The 24,406-nt window shown below is 43.3% G+C and overlaps 1 protein-coding gene across 4 annotated transcripts in view; it reads left to right on the top strand.

Annotated features, from left to right (window-relative positions):
* The first annotated feature begins 2,060 nt into the window (after positions 1–2,060).
* The window catches only part of UBR4 (ubiquitin protein ligase E3 component n-recognin 4), a 113,987-nt gene continuing 91,641 nt past the window's right edge, over positions 2,061–24,406 (top strand). For all 4 annotated transcript variants that reach the window (XM_077837267.1, XM_077837264.1, XM_077837265.1 and 1 more), the window contains exons 1-21: positions 2,061–2,217; positions 8,136–8,233; positions 9,034–9,137; positions 10,114–10,243; positions 10,362–10,501; positions 11,178–11,280; positions 12,046–12,187; positions 12,364–12,488; positions 13,603–13,727; positions 14,753–14,812; positions 14,924–15,114; positions 15,967–16,066; positions 16,150–16,287; positions 16,809–16,926; positions 17,362–17,549; positions 18,259–18,418; positions 18,564–18,649; positions 20,980–21,149; positions 21,989–22,271; positions 22,919–23,051; positions 23,583–23,662. In XM_077837267.1, coding sequence (XP_077693393.1) covers positions 2,081–2,217; positions 8,136–8,233; positions 9,034–9,137; positions 10,114–10,243; positions 10,362–10,501; positions 11,178–11,280; positions 12,046–12,187; positions 12,364–12,488; positions 13,603–13,727; positions 14,753–14,812; positions 14,924–15,114; positions 15,967–16,066; positions 16,150–16,287; positions 16,809–16,926; positions 17,362–17,549; positions 18,259–18,418; positions 18,564–18,649; positions 20,980–21,149; positions 21,989–22,271; positions 22,919–23,051; positions 23,583–23,662 — 2,811 coding nt within the window. In that variant the 5' untranslated portion in view covers positions 2,061–2,080. The remainder of the gene's footprint in view (positions 2,218–8,135; positions 8,234–9,033; positions 9,138–10,113; positions 10,244–10,361; positions 10,502–11,177; positions 11,281–12,045; positions 12,188–12,363; positions 12,489–13,602; positions 13,728–14,752; positions 14,813–14,923; positions 15,115–15,966; positions 16,067–16,149; positions 16,288–16,808; positions 16,927–17,361; positions 17,550–18,258; positions 18,419–18,563; positions 18,650–20,979; positions 21,150–21,988; positions 22,272–22,918; positions 23,052–23,582; positions 23,663–24,406) is intronic.

Here is a 24,406-nt window from a genome sequence, read left to right as displayed (position 1 = left end):
TTTGGAGGGGGGTGAGGGAGTGAGAGAACCTGGATTTGTGCAGGAAATGGCCTAACTTCATTATCATGCACATTGTGTAAAGAGTTGTCACTTTGGATGGGCTATCACCAGCAGGAGAGTGAATTTGTGTGGGGGGGTGGAGGGTGAGAAAACCTGGATTTGTGCTGGAAATGGCCTAACCTAATGCTCACTTTAGATAAGCTATTACCAGCAGGACAGTGGGGTGGGAGGAGGTATTGTTTCATATTCTCTGTGTGTATATATAAAGTCTGCAGTTTCCACGGTATACATCTGATGAAGTGAGCTGTAGCTCACGAAAGCTCATGCTCAAATAAATTGGTTAGTCTCTAAGGTGCCACAAGGACTCCTTTTCTTTTTGCGAATACAGACTAACACGGCTGTTACTCTGAAACCTACCAGATAAGTGTGGACATAAGTAGTGGGACGTACCTCTCTTTTGAGCATTGCATAAAGAGCAAAAATGAAAATAAAAAAAATACAAATGAGTTTGATAGTCTAACTTCTTTTAAAAACTTGCAATTAATTAATATTCCAGATCTCTCACTTTCTCATCTGAGAATCTCATTACTTTAAGGATTAATAAATTAGAGGTCACAATACACCCACAAGAAAGCTAATTAGCCTTACCAATTTTAAAGAACGGAGAATTGAGGTTCAGAGACTGTGAATAGCCTGAGGCACCTTGCATGTCACTAGCTGTCTGAGAGTAGAACCCAGCAGTCCTGACTCAGTGGTACCTGCTTGAACCAGTAGGAGTACTCTTGCCCCATGAAAACAATATAAAAATATATGGAGTCTTTGTGGCACCTTAGAGACGAACAAATTTATTTGAGCATAAGCTTTCGTGAGCTGTACCATGAAAGCTTATGCTCAAATAAATGTATTAGTCTCTAAGGTGCCACAAGTACTCCTTTTCTTTTTGCCAATACAGACTAACACGGCTGCTACTGTGAAACCTGTCATAAAAATAAACGTGCTTAGTGCTGAAAAGAATGCCAAAGAAACCATAATGCCTGCGACAACTAAGTTTACGCTCTAGGAGACAAAAGAAAACTAGGAGTTGTGTGAGGACACAGCTCATCACATATCCTCTGAATACAAACGAAAGGATGTTTGACGTTATGGTTCAGATCACTTGTTTGTATTACTGTAATGCCTAGGAATACCAACCAAGCCCCATTGTATGAGGCCCTGTTCAGAGAAGCGTTAATGAAGACAATCTCTACCCCAGAGAGCAGGGCTATGTGGTGAGGGGCCTTAAAGGCAAAGACAAGGAGCTAGTGTGTATTTACCTTTTACTCCCCTTTTGTTCGCTTTCTTTCTCAGAAAAGAGTTTCTTTATACCTGCTTGACAAATGCTCAGAGGGAGGAACTTACCCGACCTACTTTTGTCAGCCGCACTGTGTGATACCGCAAGGGTCAGGCTCTCAAACCCTCCCCGCCGGTTACGCTTCCCGTAACCCCAGACAGAGCCGTGCTTCGCCCTCCGACTGACGGGGCGCCACTCGAGGAACGAGGCGGCGCGAAAGCGGGCAGGGCCGGAGTCACAGCAGCTGGGGCTGGGGCACTTCGAGGCGGGGCGCGTCTGCCCCACGGCCGGGGCCTGACCCAGCAGCCGTGAGCTGACCGCCAGCCCCCGGGGGGCTCCTGGCTCAGGGTCGGGGGAGGAGTGAGAGCCCCACGCCCCTGGCTTCTCCTGCCCGGCCACCTCAACGCCCCTCCCGGGCGGCTGCCTGCTACGCCCCGGCACTGGCTCAGCCGAGCCGGCGACTGGCAACTCGTGCACCTGCTGCCCATGCGCAGCTGGCAGGGGACGACAATAATCTCCTGCGCATGTGCCGAGGTGGTGCTGACTCATCTGCGCACGCGCCTCAGCAAAGCTCAGGCCGCGCCCTGCCCCATCCTCTGTCTACGTCAGACGGCTAGGCCGGAGTACTGTGTGTCGCGCGCAGGCGAGGGAAGGTGGATGAGGTCACTTCCTGTCCCTGTAGAAGTGTTTCCTGTCTCTCTCTCGCTCTTCCCCCCCTCCTTCCCCCCCAACCGAGGAGGCGGCAACAAGATGGCGGCGTCGGGTGGCGGAGCGGAGACCCCGGGGGAGCCGGGCTGGGAGGTGGCGGTGCGGCCGCTGCTTTCCGCCTCCTACTCGGCCTTCGAGATGAGGGAGCTGCCGCAACTGCTGGCCTCGGTCATCGAGAGGTGGGGCTGCGGGGGTGTCGGTCCGCTTCTCTCGGCTCTGAGGGCGGGGACCTGGCAGGGTCGGAGAAGGCCCCCAGCCCCGCGGTTGTCCCTCCCGCCCCCGTTCTCCAGGCGCTGTGCTGGGCCCCCTCCCCTGTTCCCCTGCCCCCCCGCCGGGCTGGGGAGCCCGTCCCGCTAGCGCTGCCTAGCTAATCTGAGCCGAGCCCCGCGCCGGCAGGCAGGCGCCGCTCTCGGGCCTCGGCGGCAGCTCAGCGCTGTCTCCGGCGGCCCCGGACCGAAACTGACCAGATTCGGTGTCTTGCTGCTGAGGGCAACTGCCACGGTGACAGCAATGGCTCCTCTGGGAGACCTGGGGAGGGCTAGATTGGCGGGCGCTCAGGGGCACGGGGAAGGTGTCAACACTTTGCCTTTTCCAGGCAGGGGTGGGGTGGGGCTTAAATGTATCCAGCAGCTGCTAGCCCGAGGCTACTACGGAAAATGGAATTCCAAGCAGCGTCCCGGGAACTCCACCCTGGTAGGATCACTGGCACGCTGCCTCTCCCCAGCTTCTGAGAGTCTGGGCTTCTCAGATTGTGAGCTCCCAAGGGCAGCAAGTGGGGACAGGGTTCATATCCCCTTTCTCCATTTTTTGGAGCTAATTGGTGTCTTGTAAAAAAGATGAGCTCTGCCTTATCCTTGGTAATTATACCCTTCTCGTATTTTTAGACTGTTGTTCTGTGTTCATATTTCTCTGGTTAAAAATGTGTTGTGATCTTATATGCTGCATAATGCAAACTATTGTGGTCCTTGGACAATGGGGTACTAGATCTTCATCTCATTAGATTAAATGGAATTGGATTTAGGTTCTGTCACTGAAACTATTTTTAAGAAATATGGAGGTGGAAGTTTTACTCAAAGGCAAGGTTCTTTCTGATCTCGTCTGTCTTTCCCAGAAGCTGGAGGTGTTTCATTTTGAGTGCATAGTGTATTTGCCATTGGGAATATTTTCTAAAGTTATTAATGCATGACTTGTAGTTCACGAAAGCTTATGCTCAAATAAATTGGTTAGTCTCTAAGGTGCCACAAGTCCTCCTTTTCTTCATGCATGACTGAAGTAGTTCTTGTATACCCTGAGCTTTAAGTATGAATACCACCACCTTATTTTCAGTTACAGAGAAATATAACTCTCAATTGCCTGTTGGGAAGCAAAAAAGAACACAACAAAAATCTCAAACTTGACACATTAGGAAAACAGTTACAATAAAACATTGTTTTGCCAAATCAGACAAAATACCCTAAACAGTAGATACCTAAAGCAGGAAACTTTTGCACGTATGTATATGATCATGCTATTCAAGAACATTCTTGCAAATCCTGCTTTTGAAGGCTTCCCTAGCATGGTCTTTGTCTTGTGGATCTCAGCTGTCGAGTAGGCAAATTCATCACCGCCTTAATAAAATACATATTTCAAAAATGTTGATCGTTGTATCGATGGCTGTCTTTGATCCTTTATGTTTTTTCTTCAATAATGAAACTATTGACCTGATTTATGGATTTAGACCAATGATTTATCATTATTGTGAGAACTGTTCTTGGAGGGCCTAATCTGATGTGTTGAGTGCCCTCCAGACCCACTGAAGCTTATGGGAGTTGAGGGCACTCTGTGCTTTGTAAGACTGGACCTTCTGTTTCAGACTATGGCCCCACTGTGGTGCTGTATAGCCCTATGGATTTGAGGACCCTTAACTGAGGAAGAAAAGAGAATATAATGCATATGATTATATTTTAAACCAGGCTCAACTTTTAGACATGGTAGAAGTTATTTTCAAAAAGATACTGTTGAATTTTCTAATTTGTGTATCAGCGGGTGTAATTCATAAAATCCATGAGGTGCATAGTTGTCATCGTGATCAGCATAATGTAATGCTGTCTGAATAAATAAAGAGTGCATGTATTTAAACACTTTGAAATAACTTTCAAAAACAGGACATGATCTATTTTCCTGAGAACTGCTGCTTTTGGTTCTTAGGTTTAGGCATTAACAGCTTAATGGAGGAGTTTTCATAATGACAGATGTTTGGCAGCTAGTAACCCTCTTGCTTAAATATTGTAAAATTAACTTTGAATTATGAAATTAATGATGTGAAATTGCACCATCAACTTGGAATCCAGTGTGTATACAAAAAAAGAATTCCTTTGAGTCAAATGGGACAGACTTGCAGGAGAAGTTCATCTATTAAGAACTTTTTTTTGAGTCAGTCTGTTCCTCTTCAAGAGGGAGGCCTTCGTGAAAACTATTGTACATAAAGGGCCTGATCCTGAACCATTAAAGTCAACAGAAGCTGGCTCAAATCCAAACAGTGCAATGGGGCCTTGCTCATGATTAGAGCCTCTGCGTGCTACTGGAATATAAACAAAGATTACAATCTGTGTCTGACCCATGTGTTTCTCTCAGAGGGTTCTGGTTGTGTGAAATAAGATTTCATCCTGGTGAATGTGTAATATCATAAATTAACAAACATTTGTGCCCCTACATAAGTTACATAGTTGAATATTTTTGCAGTGCTTCATTATTTACAAAAACAGACCTCTTGAGAATATAAATTACTTATTGACTATGTGACTGCTCTTTTAATAATAAAAAAAACCAAATCTCTCATCTTCAAATCGAAATGTGCAACATTTCATTTCCCTGCTTTCTAGTTCCTCTGCCTTTGGCCTCATGTAACCCTGGGGGGATTTGTATATCACACAATTTGCCTTACACAACAGAACAGTAGCAATAGCTGAGAGTAGCTGCCAAATTGTTGGATACATGATCATCCCCAGATTGTTCTTGCTCATTCTCTTTAAAATACATCACGTATGGATGTTGCTGCTAATTTACGATTGTGCACAAAGAGGTAGAAGAGCAAAACCTACTACTGAATCTGAACATGTGAGAATATGAACTTTGGAGAGGTCTATTTTCAAGCCTCTAGATTATTTGGATTTATGGTGAAGCAGTCTGATTCCTAAATTACAGGAATAAATTGTACTGAGAATTTCCAAATTATTAAAAACTAAGCTGTGTGTTACCCTAAATCCACATACAATTTCCGTTTGTATTGGTAGGTGGTGTTCTTGCATCTGAATTAGGTTTACAACATGAGAGTAAAATACTGGCAGGAGGTAGGAAGGGGTGAACTGTTTTGTTGTAACTGAATATCATGAAATGAAGCCCCTAGAATCTTACTGACTGCTCTTGCCTACGTAAAAGAATAAACTGTGCTACATTCCCTCTCTAAGGGATGAAGACAGCAAGTCTGTAGCTCTGAATTCAGAACTATTTTCTTTAACTATTTCAGGTAAGTTTCACAATAAGATGGCAAAATGTGACTGGAAAATAGAAAAGGGGAAAAGACTAGTCATTAACTGATCGCTGCACAGGTCAGCAGGGAGTTGTTCCTTGTCTCCTCCTCCCGGATGTTTAAGATTACACCAATGTGCAGGTAACGTAAGGGCATGATGTATTTTGCCTGCTGGAGACAGGATACCAAACCTGAGGGTTCATTTTTTCGATCTAGTATGGCAAAGTGTTTGTTCCTAAGTGGCTGACTGGCATTAAGAACTTCCTAAAAATAAATAGCTGCAGAGCACTGATAAATAATAAATGGGGTGCTGTGGAAATCACCGGAGCATATAACCAGACATGTAGACAGGATGAAAGAGTATTAAAACTTCCTCTCATGTTTCCAGGGATTTAAGACAAAGCTGTAGGAGTACTTCTACATTCACTTTGGAAGTGGGGAGAGTTTTGGTTTCAAATGCCTAAACTCGAGGGAGGCAGAAAACTAAGATAGAGATTCTTCAGTATTGGGAGAGGCAGATCATCCAATGAGATTAGGGTCAGGAAACTGCAAAGGTATCTTCCACTTGTTTTCCATTCATTTATTTTGAGAGTTTTTCCTCCACTCAAACCTTATTCCAATATTTCCCTCACTGTCTGTATTTGATTTATTACGTATCTGATGAGGGGGATTAGGGAAATCCATTCTTTGTCAGTTTCTTATTGCTGCATGGTCTGCCACTGAACACAGTCATGGAACTCAACAGGGGTCCAGACACACTGTCATGAAAATGTTAGCTGAGCGCTGGGGCACTCTAACTGCTCTTGGATCTCTGTCTGCTTCCAAAGCAGTGGCAACTGGGCAGGATAAAGTCAATCATGCAGTCAGATAGGAGGTAGGCACGGAGCATTGAAGAAAAACAATGTGCTGAGAGGAAGGATAGTCTTGTGGTTAAGACACTGGACTGTGACTCAGGTGACCTAGGTTCAATTCTGCTTCTTCTGCAGAATCCGTATTATCATGGGCAGGTCACTTAATTTCTCTCTGCCTCCGTTCCCCTGTCTGTGAAATGAGAAAAGTGCTTTCATTCTCTTGCATTTTGTCTTCAGTCGTAAGCTTCTCGGGGCAGGACTGTATCTTACTATGTGTCTGTGCACGTCATCTTAATGGAGTCCTGATAGCCTCTCAGTTGAGGTCTCTAGAAGGTACAGGAGTATAAATGATTAAATAATAATCCTATAGCGATGGGAAAATTCTTCTCCCTCTCAGCAGGGCAACAGATTGTATTTATAACCAATGTAAGTCTTGCCCTTGCCAGAAAGTTTAGAAACTATTCCTGCTGCTTCCCCTGCCTCTGCTGAATTGAGGCAGATTCCAGGGTTTGAACTGCAGTATCTCATTTGTTACTGCAAAGTGTCTTCTGTCGGCCATCAAACCACATCACCACAGTTTTTGTGACCAACAGGCAAGTCTTTAGTCCTAAATTACTAGTTCAGATCTGGTTGGTGCTGAATGACAGTTACGACCATCTGATGGCTCGTGTGATACGATTCATTAGCTAGTGGGCAGGTATCCACATCACACAGTGTCACCACTATAAGCACCACTACGTCAGTCACAAGAAAAACTGAGGACTGAATTAGCCCTTAAGACACAGCTACCTTCTCATTCCATGGGGGCCTATCCATGCTAATGTTGAGGCACATCAGTGGGACAGTGTGTGAAGCTTGATCTGCCACGGCCCATGCAATATCTGTTCTGTGGGTAAGTCGTCTTCCATCTCCCTGACTGTCAAGCAAAGAACTAAGCTGCAATTATTTTTAAAGATCTTTCATGTGCATAGGGGTGTTTTTTTATTTTACTATTTTTAGTCCGACATTTGAGCTGACATTAACACTTCCTTCACTGGGGGTGAGCAGTTTGTTTCCAGCATTGACATTGATTTTATGTGGGGAGCACAAAAAAATCTTAAATGAATCTTTGAGGCCACATGTCTTTGCCTCTAGGACAGATTTCAGCAAATGTATTTTTCTCCAAGTGTGTGGCAGCTCTGCCAAAAATTTCCCTTCCTTTCCTCTCTTCACAAAGTATGTTGTTACATTTGTCACTGTAACTGACTGTTTTGAGCTCTCCATTCTGCAGAATTGCCTCCTGTCCTAGCAAACCCTGGCCAACGGTGCAAAACTTATAGGCAGCTAAGATGAGAATGATCCTCTGTTAAAAAGTAATAGAAGGGGATGTTGGGAGTAAAGGCAAAGTGTGCCAAACTCTTGAAAGCAGAAGGGCAAAATGTTTATTGCATCAGAATTCTCTTCTCTGATCCACAGTGGATTTTGACCTTGGTATTTTCCTCTCACTGTTTATGCAGAAGTCCCCATGGATGATGTCAGAGAGCTCCTTGCACATAGGGAAGAGCAGAGATGCTGCATTGCTCTGTGGAAAATAGTTTTATTCCCCATGTTTTATTTTGAATATATATTTGGAATTAAAATCATTAAATTTAAATCTTGCCTTCCATGTATTAATAAATGTCACATCTTCAAAGCACTCAAACATTTACTATTATTTTATGCAGCTGACTTGCTTTCCTGTTACGTTTTCTTATTGCAGTGAATCTGAAATCCTGCACCACGACAAACAATATGAGCCCTTCTACTCGTCCTTTGTTGCGCTCTCCACTCATTACATCACTACGGTGTGTGGCCTAAGTAAGTGTTCAGCATGTCCTACTTCTTGTCTAGTGACTGGGATGTAATGAACAGGGATGTCATTCTTTCGGTACTTGCTTCAAGTCTGTTTTCTGAATCAGATGTTAATGAAGAGTTTGTGGGTCTGGCACTTGCCAGCAGTTGTTCTAGCAGCCTGTTTCACGAGTGTGGGGGAAGCACAGCCCTAAGGATCTAGGCATTGTAAGTGAAATCTAATGGTGAACTCTTTGCTTTATGACTTTTCTCATTTATTGAAGCCTTTTAGTGTCATTGTAATGCAAAATAGCAAATGCTGTTATAGCTTGCATATTTATACCTGCCTCTGGAAATTTCCACTACGTGCATCCGACGAAGTGGGTATTCACCCATGAAAGCTTATGCTCCAATATGTCTGTTAGTCAAGAAGGTGCCACAGGACTCTTTGCCGCTTTTACAGATCCAGACTAACACGGCTACCCCTCTGATACTAAATACTATTATAGTATCCCTTGTATCTATGGTGGCCCTTACACCTGTATAGATAATTATTCTTGCTTTACAGAAGTTCCTTGTATATTATTGTCTAATAAAGAAATAGACTAAACTTAATCTTCTATCAATACAGTATGTTACTCTGCAAGTGGTTCTGTTGAAGTTACTGGGACTAAATGTGGAGTGAGGTGCTATTTATAGGAGTATTGGGATCAGACCCTCTCTTCTGTCTCTCGCACACTGTTTTCTTCAGTATAGTTAAGAATGTATTCCAGTGATTTAACTCTCAGAAGGTGGGGTTAAATGATACAAGCTTTTTACTTTTGTAGTACCCAGGAACCAGCTGCAGTCCGTGGCAGCTGCTTGTAAAGTTCTGATTGAATTCTCACTACTGCGACTTGAAAACCCAGATGAGGCATGTGCTGTTTCACAGGTGAGTAGAAGGGTGGATTTTGAGACTGGAAGCAGAACTATATCAGAGAAAGGGTGCGTGGCTTCTTCCTTCTTAGTGTCTGCTCTAGTGTAATTTTGGGAGCTGTTGCAAGATGCAAAGTTATTCTAGAAATATTTAAGATTTAGTGCCCTAGAAGGGTAACACTTGTAACACTATCTTGTTGCCGCATCCTCAGTTGGGTAAGGGTTGTGGTGGGGGAAGGAAAAAGGAGAGAAACAGGAAACGCTTCTGCAGGGATGGAAAGTGACCTAATCCACCGTCCCTTGCCTGCCTGCGACACATGGTACTTGTATCCTACTGGATCTTTCTTGTTAATGCCTTCTTTTTCCAGAATTCCTGTGCACAGGCATTAAGATGAGTGTTACCTGCAGATTTGTGATTAAATAGACTTCAAGGAGCAAAATTAACTCTGAACATCCATTCTGATTTTCTATTTTCTCTGCTTTGCATCTTGAGAGATGCTTCCGCATTGCCACTTCATTTGTTCTTCTTGTGTAAGAAACAAACTCTTCTCTGGTCATGTGTTCCTCTCCTACGGAGAGTTTTCCTCTTCCACAAAAAGAAAACAAGTTGCTGAGTTTCACAATCCTTTAAAATCCTAAAGGTAAATTGGCTTCTGAGGCTCAGACACAAGGTGATCACTTACTTGTTCTGAGCCCGAGTGCACTATCGGAAAGATTGCTTCTCCAAGTGCTGTTCTGTAGCAGGGAGAGGATTCAAGTCCTGGCTGCTCTCTCATCTGCTGTTCATTCCCTTCCATGCTCCTAGATGAGAGATCAGCTTTGGCCTGTGAGGGGAACATAAGAACGGTCACACTGGGTCAGAGAAAAGGTCCATCTACCCCAGTATCCTGTCTTCTGACAGGGGCCAATGCCAGGTGCCCCAGAGGGAATCAATGTTGAGGGAAAAATAGGGAAAAAGAGTACTTGGATTTGATTTGGTGTCCTTTTTGTAGAAACACCTGATTCTGCTGATAAAGGGGCTCTGCACTGGCTGCAGCCGCCTGGACAGAACTGAAATTATTACTTTCACAGCAATGATGAAATCAGCCAAGCTGCCTCAAACTATCAAAACGCTCTCTGATGGTAAGTGCTTCAATGTAATCTTAGCACATGCTTGTTGTTTCAATGCAGTACTTTTACAAAGCACTGCACACTTCCTACCCTTGACATGTGGAATGACACTCTGCTTCTGCCCCTGCAGTGGAGGATCAGAAAGAGTTGGCCTCTCCAGTGAACCCTGAACTGCGACAGAAAGAGGTGCAGATGAACTTCCTGAATCAACTGACATCAGTCTTTAACCCTAGAGTGACAGCATCACCATCTCTTGCTCCAGACACCCAGGTGAACAAACAGCCTTAGAACAGAAGTGCCATGTTCCTAATACTACTGGTGTGAGCATAGGGATGGGCAGAAAGCTATAGGAGATGAACAGGGAGCTTTTTATATATATACTCAGATGAAGCTCTTCTGCACTGGTTAAATCTCATTTGCATGTGGGTAAGTGTCAATGAGATGGAGGAAAGTATGGTAAATCTTTTGGTGACTGATTTATCACAGTATGGAAAGCTAACATCTTTGGAGGTGTGGGTCCTCGTTGAGTTGTGTTGCAGATCAGTCTTGCTCCCATAAAGAGACCTGCAGTAACACCCCATTTTCAGATGCTGGTTGTCCTGTATTTCAGGAGTTCTCCACAGCCCAACTGTGCCACAACTGGTTTTCTGCATATAAAAGCCAGAGCCAGCGTTAGGGGGTAGCAATCACGGCAATTGCCTGGGTACCCATGCCACAGGGGTCCCCGCAAAGCTACATTGCTCAGGCTTCAGTCCTGGGTGGTGGGACTCGGGGCCCTGGACTTCAACTCCATGTGCTGGGGCTTTGGCTTTCTGCCCTGGGCTCCAGTGTGTCTAATGCTGGCCTTGCTTGGCGGACCCCCTGAAACCTGCTTGTGGCCCCCCCAGGGGGCCCTGGACCCCTGTTTGAGAACCACTGCTGTATTTAACATCTGCTTGTTTATTAGGTGGAAGGAGAAAGTGATAATCAGACATCCACAGATCAAGCCTCTGTGGCGAAGACCAAAAGTATATTCATTGCTCAGAATGTAGCCAGCCTGCAAGAGCTTGGTAAGAATGAGCTTTTAATAATAATAATAATAATAATAAAAATTAATAATTGTTCTTGGAATGTCCCAGAGTGTAAGCCCTGGAGCCTGAAGTCCTCTGCTGCAGAGATGCAGCATGGGTAACGATAGTGCAAGCCTGCCCTATATCACACCCTGCCATCCCTAACCTGAAGGAACCAGCTCTATGGGTGGAGGTTGAGTTCATCCTCCAAGACCCACTCAATGCTTTGTCTTTGTATTGAGTTTGCCTGTAAAGTTGGTGGCTGTGATGTGGATACTTATTTGTTAGGAACAGGATGAAGATGATGATTTAACTTACATGCAAATAGCTATGATACATAGAAAAAGGCAGTGTAAAATGACAAGGGATGACATACTGACTGGGCACGAGTGATGGGGTTGGGAGTCACTGCTGCATAAGTTAGGTCTAATGTACCACACAAGATGAGCATGAGACCTTCCACGAAACACCTTTTCTGTTACTTTTTTGGCTGCTATCCTGTGGTGCATTTAAACTAGATTTTAACTTAGGTTTCTTTATCCCAATTACCTGATCTGTGGTGCCATCCCTATATTTCCTCACAACAAATTGCAACTGCATTCATTTTAAAGATAATGCCACAGGTGAAATATGGGGAAAACTTTATCCCCACTGATTTAAGCCCATAGCTCATTCTCTGTCACCTTAATTCTAGTTTTAAAGCCACCCAGTGGAACAACAAAGGTAAAGCAATGGCCTGTTTTTTTTCTGATTTATGTCTGATAGGTGGCTCTGAAAAGTTGCTGCGAGTGTGTCTGAACCTCCCTTACTTTTTGCGGTACATAAATCGATTTCAGGATGCAGTGTCGGCCAACTCGTTTTTCATTATGCCAGCCACTGTAGCAGATGCCACTGCAGTCCGCAATGGGTAAAAGATTTCAATTTTTCGTCCTTTGTTTATATTGGGTATGTTAGATGAGAGAGTGCGAATGTACAAGTGGTACAGTACCGGCCACTGTCTCTCTTCTATTAGACATTTGATGCCAGAAAGTCCTCTCCAGAGTGTAATGTGCTTTTCTTAACTTGTTTCAATTGTGGTTATAGGTTTCATTCGCTGGTGATAGATGTGACCATGGCATTGGATACTTTGTCTCTCCCTGTGTTGGAGCCCCTGACTCCCACACGGCTGCAGGATGTGACTGTTCTTGCCCTCAGCTGCCTTTATGCAGGTGAGTTAATGTCCTTTGATAGCATCATGTTTCTAGAGATCAAAAGTCTTTTCTCTCTCCCCACTCTCCCTGGAGCCCTGAGTAGCTCTGCATTTCCCCTGCTTTGTAACCTGCACCTTTGAGACCCAAAAATGACCTTCCTTCCTTCATAGAATATCAGGGTTGTAAGGAACCTCAGGAGGTCATCTAGTCCAACCCCCTGCTCAAAGCAGGACCAATCCCCCACTAAATCATCCCAGCCAGGACTTTGTCAAACCTGACCTTAAAAACTTCTAAGGAAGGAGATTACACCGCCTCCCTAGGTAACGCATTCCAGTGTTTCACCACCTTCCTAGTGGAAAAAGTTTTTCCTAATATCCAACCTAAACCTCCCGTGCTGAGGGAGGACTGAACAGGACACTCTTTGAAGGCTGACTTTGATTGGATGGAGCAAGAGGCATGCTGAATTCCCAGGGGTTCGCCTCTGTAACACAGTACTCCCAGTCCATAGCACTAGGAACCTAGAGTGCCCTTTCCTTTTTGTAAATCTGAAGGCTGACTCGGTAGTATTGTGTTCAGGTTAAGCAGGAAATTGTTGTAATGTCACCAAAATGACAACGGACAGTGCTAATGCAGAGTTTCTGTGACTGAGGGCGTATTGGGTAGTGTTGGCAGTCCTTGCAAACCTGTCCTTGGGATGCACAAGTTCAATAATGAAACACTTCCTTAGTTGTCATCTTTCACCTTTTCTGCTTTGCTTTGTTGTTCAGGACTTAAATGTTTCTCAGAGTTTATCCTTTAAATTTGCTAGTTATACCTAGAATTCAGCCCTGTCTCCCAAGTGTGTGTAAGCGCCCCAGAATTATGAGAATGTAATCAGTGCGTAAAGTATTCTCTATTAATAATTTCTGCTACATCTGATTCCCTCCTGAGTTTTAGGCTGTATGTAACTTCGTTGTTTTAGGGTAACTGAAATTATCCTCTCTTCTGCCAACTGGAATGGTGAATATTCCTGGCCTAATCAACTCCATGTGTAGTTTCCGCACTGCTGACTGTAGTGTAAGTGAACAGGAATATAGATTTCCAAGGTCAGCTCTTAACTGTAATGTGGTCCTTTGCCCTCTTCTTTCATCAGGTGTGAGTGTGGCAACATGCATGGCAATCCTCCATGTGGGCAGCACCCAGCAGGTACGAACTGGATCCACAAGTTCTAAAGAAGATGATTACGAAAATGATGCTGCCACCATTGTACAGAAATGTGTAAGTTGATGGCGTGGAATGCAACTGCTCAAGGGAGAGCAGTTGTCTTGCTTTCACTTTATTTTTGCCAAGGATGCAAAGGAACATAACATAAGAACGGCCATCCTGGCTCAGACCACAGGTCCATCAAGCCCAGTATCCTGCCCTCTGACAGTGGCTAGTGGCAGGTACCCCAAAGGGAATGAACAGACAGGTTATCATAAAGTGATCCATCCCCTGTCACAACAATCCCAGCTTCTGGCAAACAGAGGCTAGGAACACCATTCCTGCCCATCCTGGCTAATAGGTCCATCAATGGTTATCTTCCATTAATCTATCTAGCTCCTTTTGGAACCCTGTTATAGTATTGGCCTTCACAACACCCTCTGGCAAGGAGTTCCAGAGGTTGACAGTGCGTTGCATGAAAAAATACTTTCTTATGTTTGTTTTAAACCTGCTACCTATTAGTTTCATTTGGTGGCCCCTTGTTCTTGGATTATGAGAAGGAGTAAATAACACTTATTTACTTTCTATATACCGCTTGTGATTTTATAGACCTCTATCATATCCCCCTTAGTCGCCTCTTTTCTAAGCTGAAAAGTCCGTCTTATTTATCTCTCCTCATACGGAAGCCATTCTATACCCCTAATAATTTTTGTTGCCCTTTTCTGAACCTTTTCCAATTCCAATATATCTTTTTTTTGAGATGGGGCGACCACATATGCACGCAGTATTCAAGGTGTGAGTGTACCAAAAGACTAGAAGGAAACTCAGTTTAGGTCTTACACATGGAAGTGCCTATCAGTTTTAACTGTTTGAATCACTGTTAGCTTTTCTTGGTCCCTGGCACTGGGCTTGCTGACAGCTGAAGAAAGACTGATACCAATATAAGCTAGTAATATCTGTGAGTTTGCAGTGGGGAGGATTACTGTGGAGTGGAACCGAGCAACCTTCAGAGAAGGGTGTTTGAGTAGTACATAGAATAGTTTAGTGACTTGTCTAATAGAACACTGCAAGATTACGAAGGTTTTTGGTTTTACTTACAGCTTGAAATCTATGAAATGATTGGTCAAGCCATCAGCAACTCGCGCCGTGCAGGGGGAGAGGTAATAATCGCATCCCACCGGGAACCTTTTCTTTGTTGTAACTTGTGGTGGTGCATTTGGTCAGTTGGATTTATGTTGGTGTGTCTGGTTTTTTCACTGTTCGAATGCTAGCATTATCAGAATTTCCAGCTGCTTGGGGCCTGGTGTTTGCTCAACAGCCTCTTCCTCATCTTGAACCTCAACCCCACTGCCCTGGCCGATAAGGGAAAGGAGAAAGACCCATTGGCTGCTCTTCGAGTCAGAGACATTATTGCTCGTACCAAAGAGGGAGTTGGGTCTCCCAAGCTGGGACCTGGGAAAGGGTATGTGAATACCTCCACTAAGTTAATCAGTTTACACATATCACTGTGGTATTGTTCTGTTATGCTGTGGCTGTTACTCCTGAGTGGTTGTCTTCTTCAAGAGACTTCCTGCGCCCACCCATCCCACCTTCATAATCAATCCCTTCATATTCTTTTCTCCAGCTTTCTTCCCTTTCAGTTTAAACTGAGTGAGATGACTGAGAAATTGCTCTGTTAATTTTTCACAAATTATGTTGTGCATATTTTTTAGCCAGTACTTAGTAAGAGGAGGGCTTTTTATCTGTAGAGGAATATGAAGATTCCACTTTAGGCTTAGCGCCAGGTACTTTCTCAGTGGGCAAGGAATATATCTTGTATCGGACCGGATGAGGCATTGTATACCATAGGGTGAACAGAGCCTAGATTTCTGTCTAGTAGGGCTTGGCACCTTTAGTGAACCTCCCCTTCCCCAATCAATTCATGATTCTCTACAGTAGCAGATGCAGTTGTGGGGTGGTAGGAATCTGTAAACCTTGCCCTCAGGTGGAAGAATATTTTCAAGTGAATTATTATTTTCACTTGAATTAAATGCTAAAATTAATTTTCCTATTCCACTTATTGTGAAATTTAAATTGTATACACTTTGGTCTGGCCGGTATTGCAAATGAGAGGTAAATGTAATTGATATAAGCATCAGGCAATGTTCCTGATACTCTAACGGTCCACTGTTTGGATTAAAGTCCTCAGAGATGACAGTGATGTACAATGGAGAGATTGAGCTGGTAATTCTTTGGCAGTTCCTATAGAAGACAAGTAGATAGCATTAGAGTAGTGATTAAAATATTAATATCAAGACCTTTTCTTTTTCTGCAGACATCAAGGGTTTGGTGTTCTGTCAGTGGTGTTAGCAAATCATGCCATCAAACTCCTAACGTCCCTCTTTCAAGATCTGCAGGTGGAGGCACTACACAAGGTGAGAAGGTGGAACTCTGATTTTCTTAAATAGTCTTCTTCATTGGAACATGCTTTGAACCGTCCTTTGATGCTGTCCCCTAGGGGTGGGAGACTGATGGTCCCCCAGCAGTGCTGAATGTCATGGCTCAGAGCACATCAATTCAGAGAATTCAACGTCTGATCGATTCCGTACCGCTCACTAATCTGCTGCTGACTTTGCTCTCCACTTCTTATAGAAAGGTAGGAGATGGCACGTTGATAGTTCTGTTGTGGAACTTCTCTCAGTTAAACAGTGAGAGTTGTGTGGAAAGTTCCAATTGCAAGTATCAACTAACATGCTAAGGAGAAGAACTTAGAACTGTGTTTACTTATAAATGTTGCAAGTTACCAACAAGGAATTGGATGTCTCCCGTTTTATAGAATAGGAGAGGTTGTGGCTATGACAGACTCTGTTCTCAGGTGCTTCCAGTGAACTAAGAAAATAAGGGTCCTGTGTACAGAAGGGGAGTCTTCATGTTTCGATTGTTATGCAAAATGTACCTTGGAGTCTTTGTGTGGGCTCTGCGTTAGCCACCCCAGAAAATGATGGATGTAATTTAGAAGAAAGTCTTGATAGGAATGCCAGTAAGCAATTTGAGCAGAACTATAATAGAAAGGAATAAAAAAAAAAAATGATGAGGATTTGAAAGCAAGTCTGTTCTTATCTATTGTACTTTCAAGTTTTGATCTTGTGGTTTAACTTGCCCTGCTGTTCTTTTAAGGCTTGTGTCTTGCAACGTCAGAGAAAGGGTTCCATGAGCAGTGATGCAAGTGCCTCTACTGATTCTAATACTTACTATGAGGATGACTTCAGCAGCACTGAAGAGGAGAGCAGCCAGGGTAATAGTTTTCAGCAAGCATCTTAACTCTAGGTCTTACACTTTTTATTTTTCAACATAATGGAAGCCTGTGCACTAAGCTTTTATCTCCCAGGACTGGATTACACTGTGGTGCTTAAGAATTAAACTCATTTGTTAGGATCAGTGGGCAAAAAGAAATACCAGCAATGCTCTGTAGGTACTGAAGTCAGCCCCCCAGCGTTACAGGGTTGGCAGTATCTGCTCCAAATGGAACTTTGGGGAAGACTGAGAATTCTCCCCCCTCAAAGGGGAGTCCCTGCCAAATGAAGATAGAGCTCGTTGGCCTTGTGATTGAAAGGAAAGGTGAAGTTGTAGGGCTGCTGGTATTGCCCTTTACTGGGCTCTTAGTGAACTAGCTGGTAGAAGCAATGTCATTTTGCATCTGTATCATTGTTTTCCATGTACTCTTTATTAGATGATGACAGTGAACCCATCCTTGGGCAATGGTTTGAAGAAACAATTTCTCCAAGTAAAGAGAAAGTGGCCCCACCCCCGCCACCTCCCCCACCTCCCCTGGAGAGCTCCCCTAGAGTGAAAAGCCCCAACAAACAGGCTACTGGGGAGAATGGAAACATCCTGGCCAGCCGCAAGGACCCAGAATTGGTATGCTATGATCTCTGTGATGAATTATGTAATTAGTGAGATGTAGCACTGAACAGTGGCCAAAGAGGCTTGTTAGTCTGGCACTTAGCAGTTTAAATCAGACATAGTATTATATTGCTGTTCTGAGAGTCATTGGCTAGCTGGGGTAGAGGGTGAATGCCCATGGGTCTGATTGCCAAAAACCTTGGCTTCAGAAGGAGCTGTTTTGAATTACTCTTTCTGGAGGTACATATTAATAATGGCTATTGTCAAGGGAGAGAATAATTAAGATAATATCGATTTAGGTTGGAGGGGGTGAGGAAATATGAGGGCAGAATTATAAATGGAAATGTTAACTGCACTTTGTCAGACAAACCATTCCTTTGGGTAATAGTGAAAATGAATGTTGCTGTTAAGCAAAATAATGGATTTGCAAGCTCTTTAGACATCTATATGAAATACCAGCTGAATGAGAGAGCCACTCATCCCAGTGGGTTTGTCTTGAAGACTAGAAACTGTAATGGCAGACAAGCAGAGTGGCTGTACAGCAATCTAATTGTAATGAGAAGAGAGAAGTAAATCTGAACTCTAATTATTGGCTTGTAATGGAGGACGAGTGTAGCTGGGTGGTGAATTACCTAGCAAAGAGATTTTTTTGTTGAGTTTTTCTTTGACCACTATTGGATTTTGGTGTTTCTAAGATTGATGCATTTCTCTTTCTTCCTTCTAGTTTTTAAACCTGGCTTCCAATATTCTGAACTTCATTACTTCCTCCATGCTGAACTCCAGGAACAACTTCATTCGCAACTACCTGAGTGTGTCTCTTTCAGAGCAGCACATGGCCACGCTGGCTAGCATCATCAAGGAAGTGGACAAAGATGGGCTGAAGGGTGAGCGAGCAGAACTTCTTTACTCAGGGAACGTCTAGGATGGGGGAGTTCTACTTTTACATGGGTTTTCTTTGTCCAGTGTTGGGATCATGGCTCTCCAAGTAGAGCTGTAGTAGGAATTGACATAATCTCATTTGTGTTGCAGGCACATCAGATGAGGAATTTGCTGCTGCATTGTATCACTTTAACCATTCCTTGGTGACCTCGGACCTACAGTCTCCTACCTTGCAGGTTAGGATGTAAAATTAAAGCATTTGTGTCTGGGGTTGAATTTACATGGAGAATACATTCTATGTTAGTACATCAGTGCTTCTCACTCTAGAGCCCCTTTTGAACACAAAGCAATGGGATATTGTGGGGCTGGCAGAGGAGATGCTTCTTGAGGCGATGCTTTTTCTACAGAATAGTCCCCAGAATGAAAACAGTTGGAGAGCAGCAGTCTGCATCAACACTCATTTGTAAGGGGGTTTGAATTAGTGCCCTTAACTCCAGAGATGTTTAAAGGGAAAACTGAATAATTCTCCATGTCTAGGATGCTGTTAGTTTCAAAGAATGGTTTCTGAATGTGCATTTTACTGTAGGAATTTCCTGCTTGGCTTTTTATGATTTGATCTCTTTTGCTTTCATATACTAACCTTGTGGCCTCTAGGTTTCTTTGTCAGGACACGTAATGACCAAGCTTAATGCCATAAGAAGAGGGTTTGTAAATCTGTTACAGTAGTGTATCAAAACCCTATGCCTTTTGTTGACTGTTTTCCCCTATAGTTTAAATACAGTAATTTTTTGAAGTAGTTACCTCTTTTTTAAATCCACATTTTTGACATACGTAAACAGAGAGCGAGCATAACTGCACTCAGTAGAAATGGAGTGTTAAGAGTGGGGATGACCTCTCCGGTTCTGGTTAGAATTTACTGGAGACATGGCACTTAAACACAATCTGGCAAATAAAGAGGTAGTGAGTGAAGGGCTTTCCAGAGACTGTATTGGCGCTAGTTAACCTCTTGCATCTGTGTTTAGCATACTTAATAGATGTAATTAGAGTTTAAAGAGTTTCAGATCAGTGGTTTCAGGTAAAATCTCTTTTCACATGTCCATATGTTCCTGTTTTTGTGGCACAATAGAAGTAGCAGTCCGTTCTCCTTTGGTGGTATTTTTTGTGTTTTTTCTCCCCACATCCCCCCAGTCTTAAGGATACCTGAGTTTTAGCTTTTGACAGTGAAACAGGATACATGATTAATGTCAGGCAGAGTAACTATAGACTCTGCAAGTCTGTCTACCATTCTGCCAAACCACCATCTCTTCTGCCAGTATTGGGTCTCATACGTGAGCAGGACTCATGATATTTTTTCCTAGACTTTTTAATGTAACAAAAGTCCCCTATAGTGTAGATGGAGGCTTTAAAAAGAACAACAAAATCCCTCTGCGTAACTTCACTTGGTACCTATGCCATATTTTACTTAGTACATGTGCCAAATAATGTGACCTTCCAGAGGTGAAATACCACTGCATTAACCCTATATATATCATAGAATCATAGAATATCAGGGATGGAAGGGACCTCAGGAGGTCATCTAGTCCCACCCCCTGCTCAAAGCAGGACCAATCCCCAATTAAATCATCCCAGCCAGGGCTTTGTCAAGCCTGACCTTAAAAACTTCTAAGGAAGGAGATTCTACCACCTCCCTAGGTAACGCATTCCAGTGTTTCACCACCCTCCTAGTGAAAAAGTTTTTCCTAATATCCAACCTAAACCTCCCCCACTGCAACTTGAGACCATTACTCCTTGTCCTGTCATCTTCTACCACTGAGAATAGTCTAGAACCATCCTCTTTGGAACCACCTCTCAGGTAGTTGAAAGCAGCTATCAAATCCCCCCTCATTCTTCTCTTCTGCAGACTAAACAATCCCATTTCCCTCAGCTTCTCCTCATAAGTCATGTGTTCCAGACCCCTAATAATTTTTGTTGCCCTTCGCTGGACTCTGTCCAGTTTTTCCACATCCTTCTTGTAGTGTGGGGCCCAAAACCGGACACAGTACTCCAGATGAGGCCTCATCAATGTTGAATAGAGGGGAACGATCACGTCCCTCGATCTGCTGGCTATGCCCCTACTTATACATCCCAAAATGCCATTGGCCTTCTTGGCAACAAGAGCACACTGTTGACTCATATCCAGCTTCTCGTCCACTGTCACCCCTAGGTCCTTTTCCGCAGAACTGCTGCCTAGCCATTCGGTCCCTAGTCTGTAGCAGTGCAATGGATTCTTCTGTCCTAAGTGCAGGACCCTGCACTTATCCTTGTTGAACCTCATCAGATTTCTTTTGGCCCAATCCTCCAATTTGTCTAGGTCCCTCTGTATCCTATCCCTACCTGCCACCGTATCTACCACTCCTCCTAGTTTAGTATCATCCACAAATTTGCTGAGAGTGCAATCCACACCATCCTCCATATCCACTTAGAGCCCTACCGTTTATTATCACTTTTGGATTGTTGAAGTTTTGTCGTTACTTAAACCAACATGTAAGGCTTTCCTCTCAACTGTGTATCTGTTGTCTTGTGCCAGAACACTCTTCTACAGCAGCTGGGGATAGCCCCTTTCTCTGAAGGACCGTGGCCTCTGTACATCCATCCCCAGAGTCTGTCTGTGCTGTCTCGGCTTCTCCTTATCTGGCAGCACAAAGCCAGTGCTCAGGGAGACCCTGACGTCCCAGAATGCCTTAAAGTTTGGGAGAGGTAAGAAAATGTTCTATATATCATGACTAAAAATAAGTGACCTGCTCTCTCCCATGACCGCTAATTTCCTAGGAGATGGTATATTTTCTGTTGGACAGATTAATCCAATGACCAGACATTTGTTTTTAAAAAAACTAGGAAAATCCTAGAGGGGAAGGATGTGAAGCTTGGAAGATCCGGTTTATTTGTTTGGGGAGGGGTGAGAAAGATAGAGTTCTTCAAAAATGCCTTAGACGGGAAAATTCAGCCCCTGGATGAAAATAGGGGATGAGAACACTTATCAAAGTATCAAGACTAGATGAGTAGAGTATAGACTGCTCTAGCAGCACTGATTTTAAAAAGAAAAAGCAATAATCACATTCTTTTGGTGCCTCATACCAAGCCCATCATTGTGGTATGTGAGTTCCTTTCTGCCAAGCCTTGACCCCTATGTCCTTGTTTTTAAATGTGAAACTGTACAATAGTCTGGCTGACTTACAGCCTTTCCTGCTGGGGTAAATGCACATCTTTCTCTTTTTTAGCTTGTTATATTTCTCTTGAAAAGTTTTTTGCTGTTTTTGTTTATATAGGGCATAAAGTCTCTTCCACAGTCTCACTTTCATGCATCCTTCAGTGAAGTTATGGTTAATTTGTGAAATCGCAATATTCACTTAGTAAGACTGAGGTCAGAAACAAAACTCTAGTTGCACTGCTTGATCAAGTAGAAAGAAATCATTATTAAAATGTGCATCTTAATCAGCGAGCTTGCTTCAGGGGAAGTCTCCTCACAATAGTGTGATCTATGGATCACTCTTCAGAAGAACAAACGTCTTACTGAACCTCTTTCCTGTTGCTGGCAGGTTTGTGGGCACAATGAAACAAAATGCTCTGCAGGGAACTCTTCCTAATGACACAGAAGATCTGAATGTTGAGCACCTCCAGCTGCTGTTGCTTATTTTCCACAACTTCTCAGAGAAAGGCCGCAGGTCTATCTTGACCCTCTGTATCCAGACCATCCTGGAACTGATTGTGAACATGGACTGCCAGCTGCGGTCTGTGCCCCTTATCCTGGCTCGTCTTCTACTGGTGTTCGACTACCTTCTTCATCAGTATTCCAAAGTTCCTGTATACCTGTTTGAGCAGGTAAGGGATTGAGGATGCATGTTTCCATTGTTTAATCAAATAATCACTCAGCAATGACCTATATCAAGTAGTCTCCTTGTTGTATTCCTGTTCCTGTGTGTTTCCCTTTTGGCATTTCCAGTAACTCCTTGTTTTGATTTCACTAACTGCATGCAAGGTTACATCCAGTTAGCAACACAATTGGAGCTGTTAATTTCGAGCAGCTGGTTTGGGTGGAGTGTTATGTGGCTTTATACTCGGGCATACTGACTGCTATAAGTAAATTCATGCTGGGCAGCATGGGTTACTAGTATGGCAAAGCCCAGAGCAGTAAACCTGCCTTCTTACTATTGCGTGTACTCTCAAACACCCTTCAGGTAAAGTTCTTTGAGTTTAGCTCATCTCTGTTGCTTTGTTTCAGTCTTTGGCACTGTTCCAGATTAATGAGATGCCAATGTTTTGCAGACTATTCTCTGGAGTATCTCCTTAGTATCTTGACAGTAGTCTTACTCCACTGGCTGAAAAGTATGAGAGAGTCTTCAGCTGTGTGCTCAGTGCTATCTCTGACTCCTCACAAGTTGGGAAAGTCCATGTGTTTTTTTTGGGGGGGGGATTGTATATTTTTCTTCTAAACAGCCTGCCTTGTTTTCTGTGTGTTTTTTACATAGGTACAGTATAACCTGCTAACCCAACCCATTGGCTGGGTGAGTGGATCCCAGGATAGTAGTAGAAGAATCTCTGTCCCTCTATATCATGGATTTAAAGAAGTGGAAGAAAACTGGACCAAACACTGCTCATCAGGTCAGAAGGGAAGTTGTTCAGTAAAATTTTACTCCTAGCCGTGGGGTTGTGGTTGCATAATAAATGAGTGCTGCAGCATGAAGTCAAAAGTCCCTTTCAGGACTTTGGAGTGTGGTTTAAGACACATTAGACTAAATACCAGGCTTGTTGTGAATAAATTACTTGTAATTTTACACCAAAGGGGAGATGGGGGAAACCTGCAGACCTCTAGCATTGCCCAGCCATTGTTTGTTGAACAAAACATGCCTTACTCATATGCTATATAGGTTTAGGAATATGATACAGTTTTTGTAATGTTTATTTTAAAATGGAAAAAGTACTCAAATGCTAGACATGCATCACTCAGTTAATCTATGCCCCCTTTTATGGGTATATATGTAACACATACACCGTCTGTTGAGCAGATTTTTACTCTAGCCTTAAGTGACTTGTTGTCTTTGAGGGGAAAAAAAATTACCAGTGATGATATGCCGGCAGCATTGTTTATCTCTTCAACTGTTAAATGGTTTAACTTTGGTATCTGTGTCCCAGATGGAGTTCCACAGCCCAGATTCTACTGCATCCTGTCACCAGAAGTGTCAGAAGATGACCTGAACCGCCTAGATAACATGGTACCTGGAATTTCTTTAAAGACTTTCTCTGAGCCTGTATTACATTAGGGAAAGCAGCGTAGAAAATGACTGGCAATGTAACTGAGACGTGAGACAAAAGGTGCCCAGTGATTTCATTTAGTACTGCATTAAAAAGAACTGTGTGTATTAGCTGAATAGATGTTAGTATAAGACAATAAACAGAGTTTGAATACTTTATAGTTAAACAGTGCACAAATCCTAACTCGAAAGCTGATATTTGGTGAAATAATCCCAGTTCACCTAGCCCATATATTCTTGCAGTGATTTGCCCAGTGGGATATATAACGTCCACCTGTGTTGCATAGAAGTAAACTGTGGCTGAAAAGAGATGAGAACTTTTCTGTCTTTGTGGTAGCTTGATTCTGTCGGATGTGCCAATGCCAAGAGTTCCTTCATATTCAAGTTACCTCTCAGCGCTTCGTCTAGAAACGTGTCTGCTGAGGAGTTGTCTCCCCATCAGTTTGCACCATGTTCCTTCTGGCTTTTTTACAACTGCTGTCTTTGCTCACTAGAGTTCTTATTTCTGCAGCTCAGAAGAGAAAATAACATATTGTTGGATGGGGCAATTTACCATATACACCAAGGTTCCTGTTTGTACATCCAAAATGTGTTCCTTTCTTGCACTCATTTAAAGCATCTTTGAGACTGATTGGGAAAAGCAGCAATTGACACACCTGTCCTTTGGGGTTATTTTGCTTGGGAGTGTGTGTGGTGTTTTTAGTA

Source organism: Eretmochelys imbricata, chromosome 18 (assembly GCF_965152235.1).
Source record: "Eretmochelys imbricata isolate rEreImb1 chromosome 18, rEreImb1.hap1, whole genome shotgun sequence".
In the NCBI taxonomy this organism is placed as follows: Eukaryota; Metazoa; Chordata; order Testudines; family Cheloniidae; genus Eretmochelys; species Eretmochelys imbricata.
Note: the sequence above shows the minus strand (reverse complement) of the source record. Positions and strands in the feature narration are given on the sequence as shown.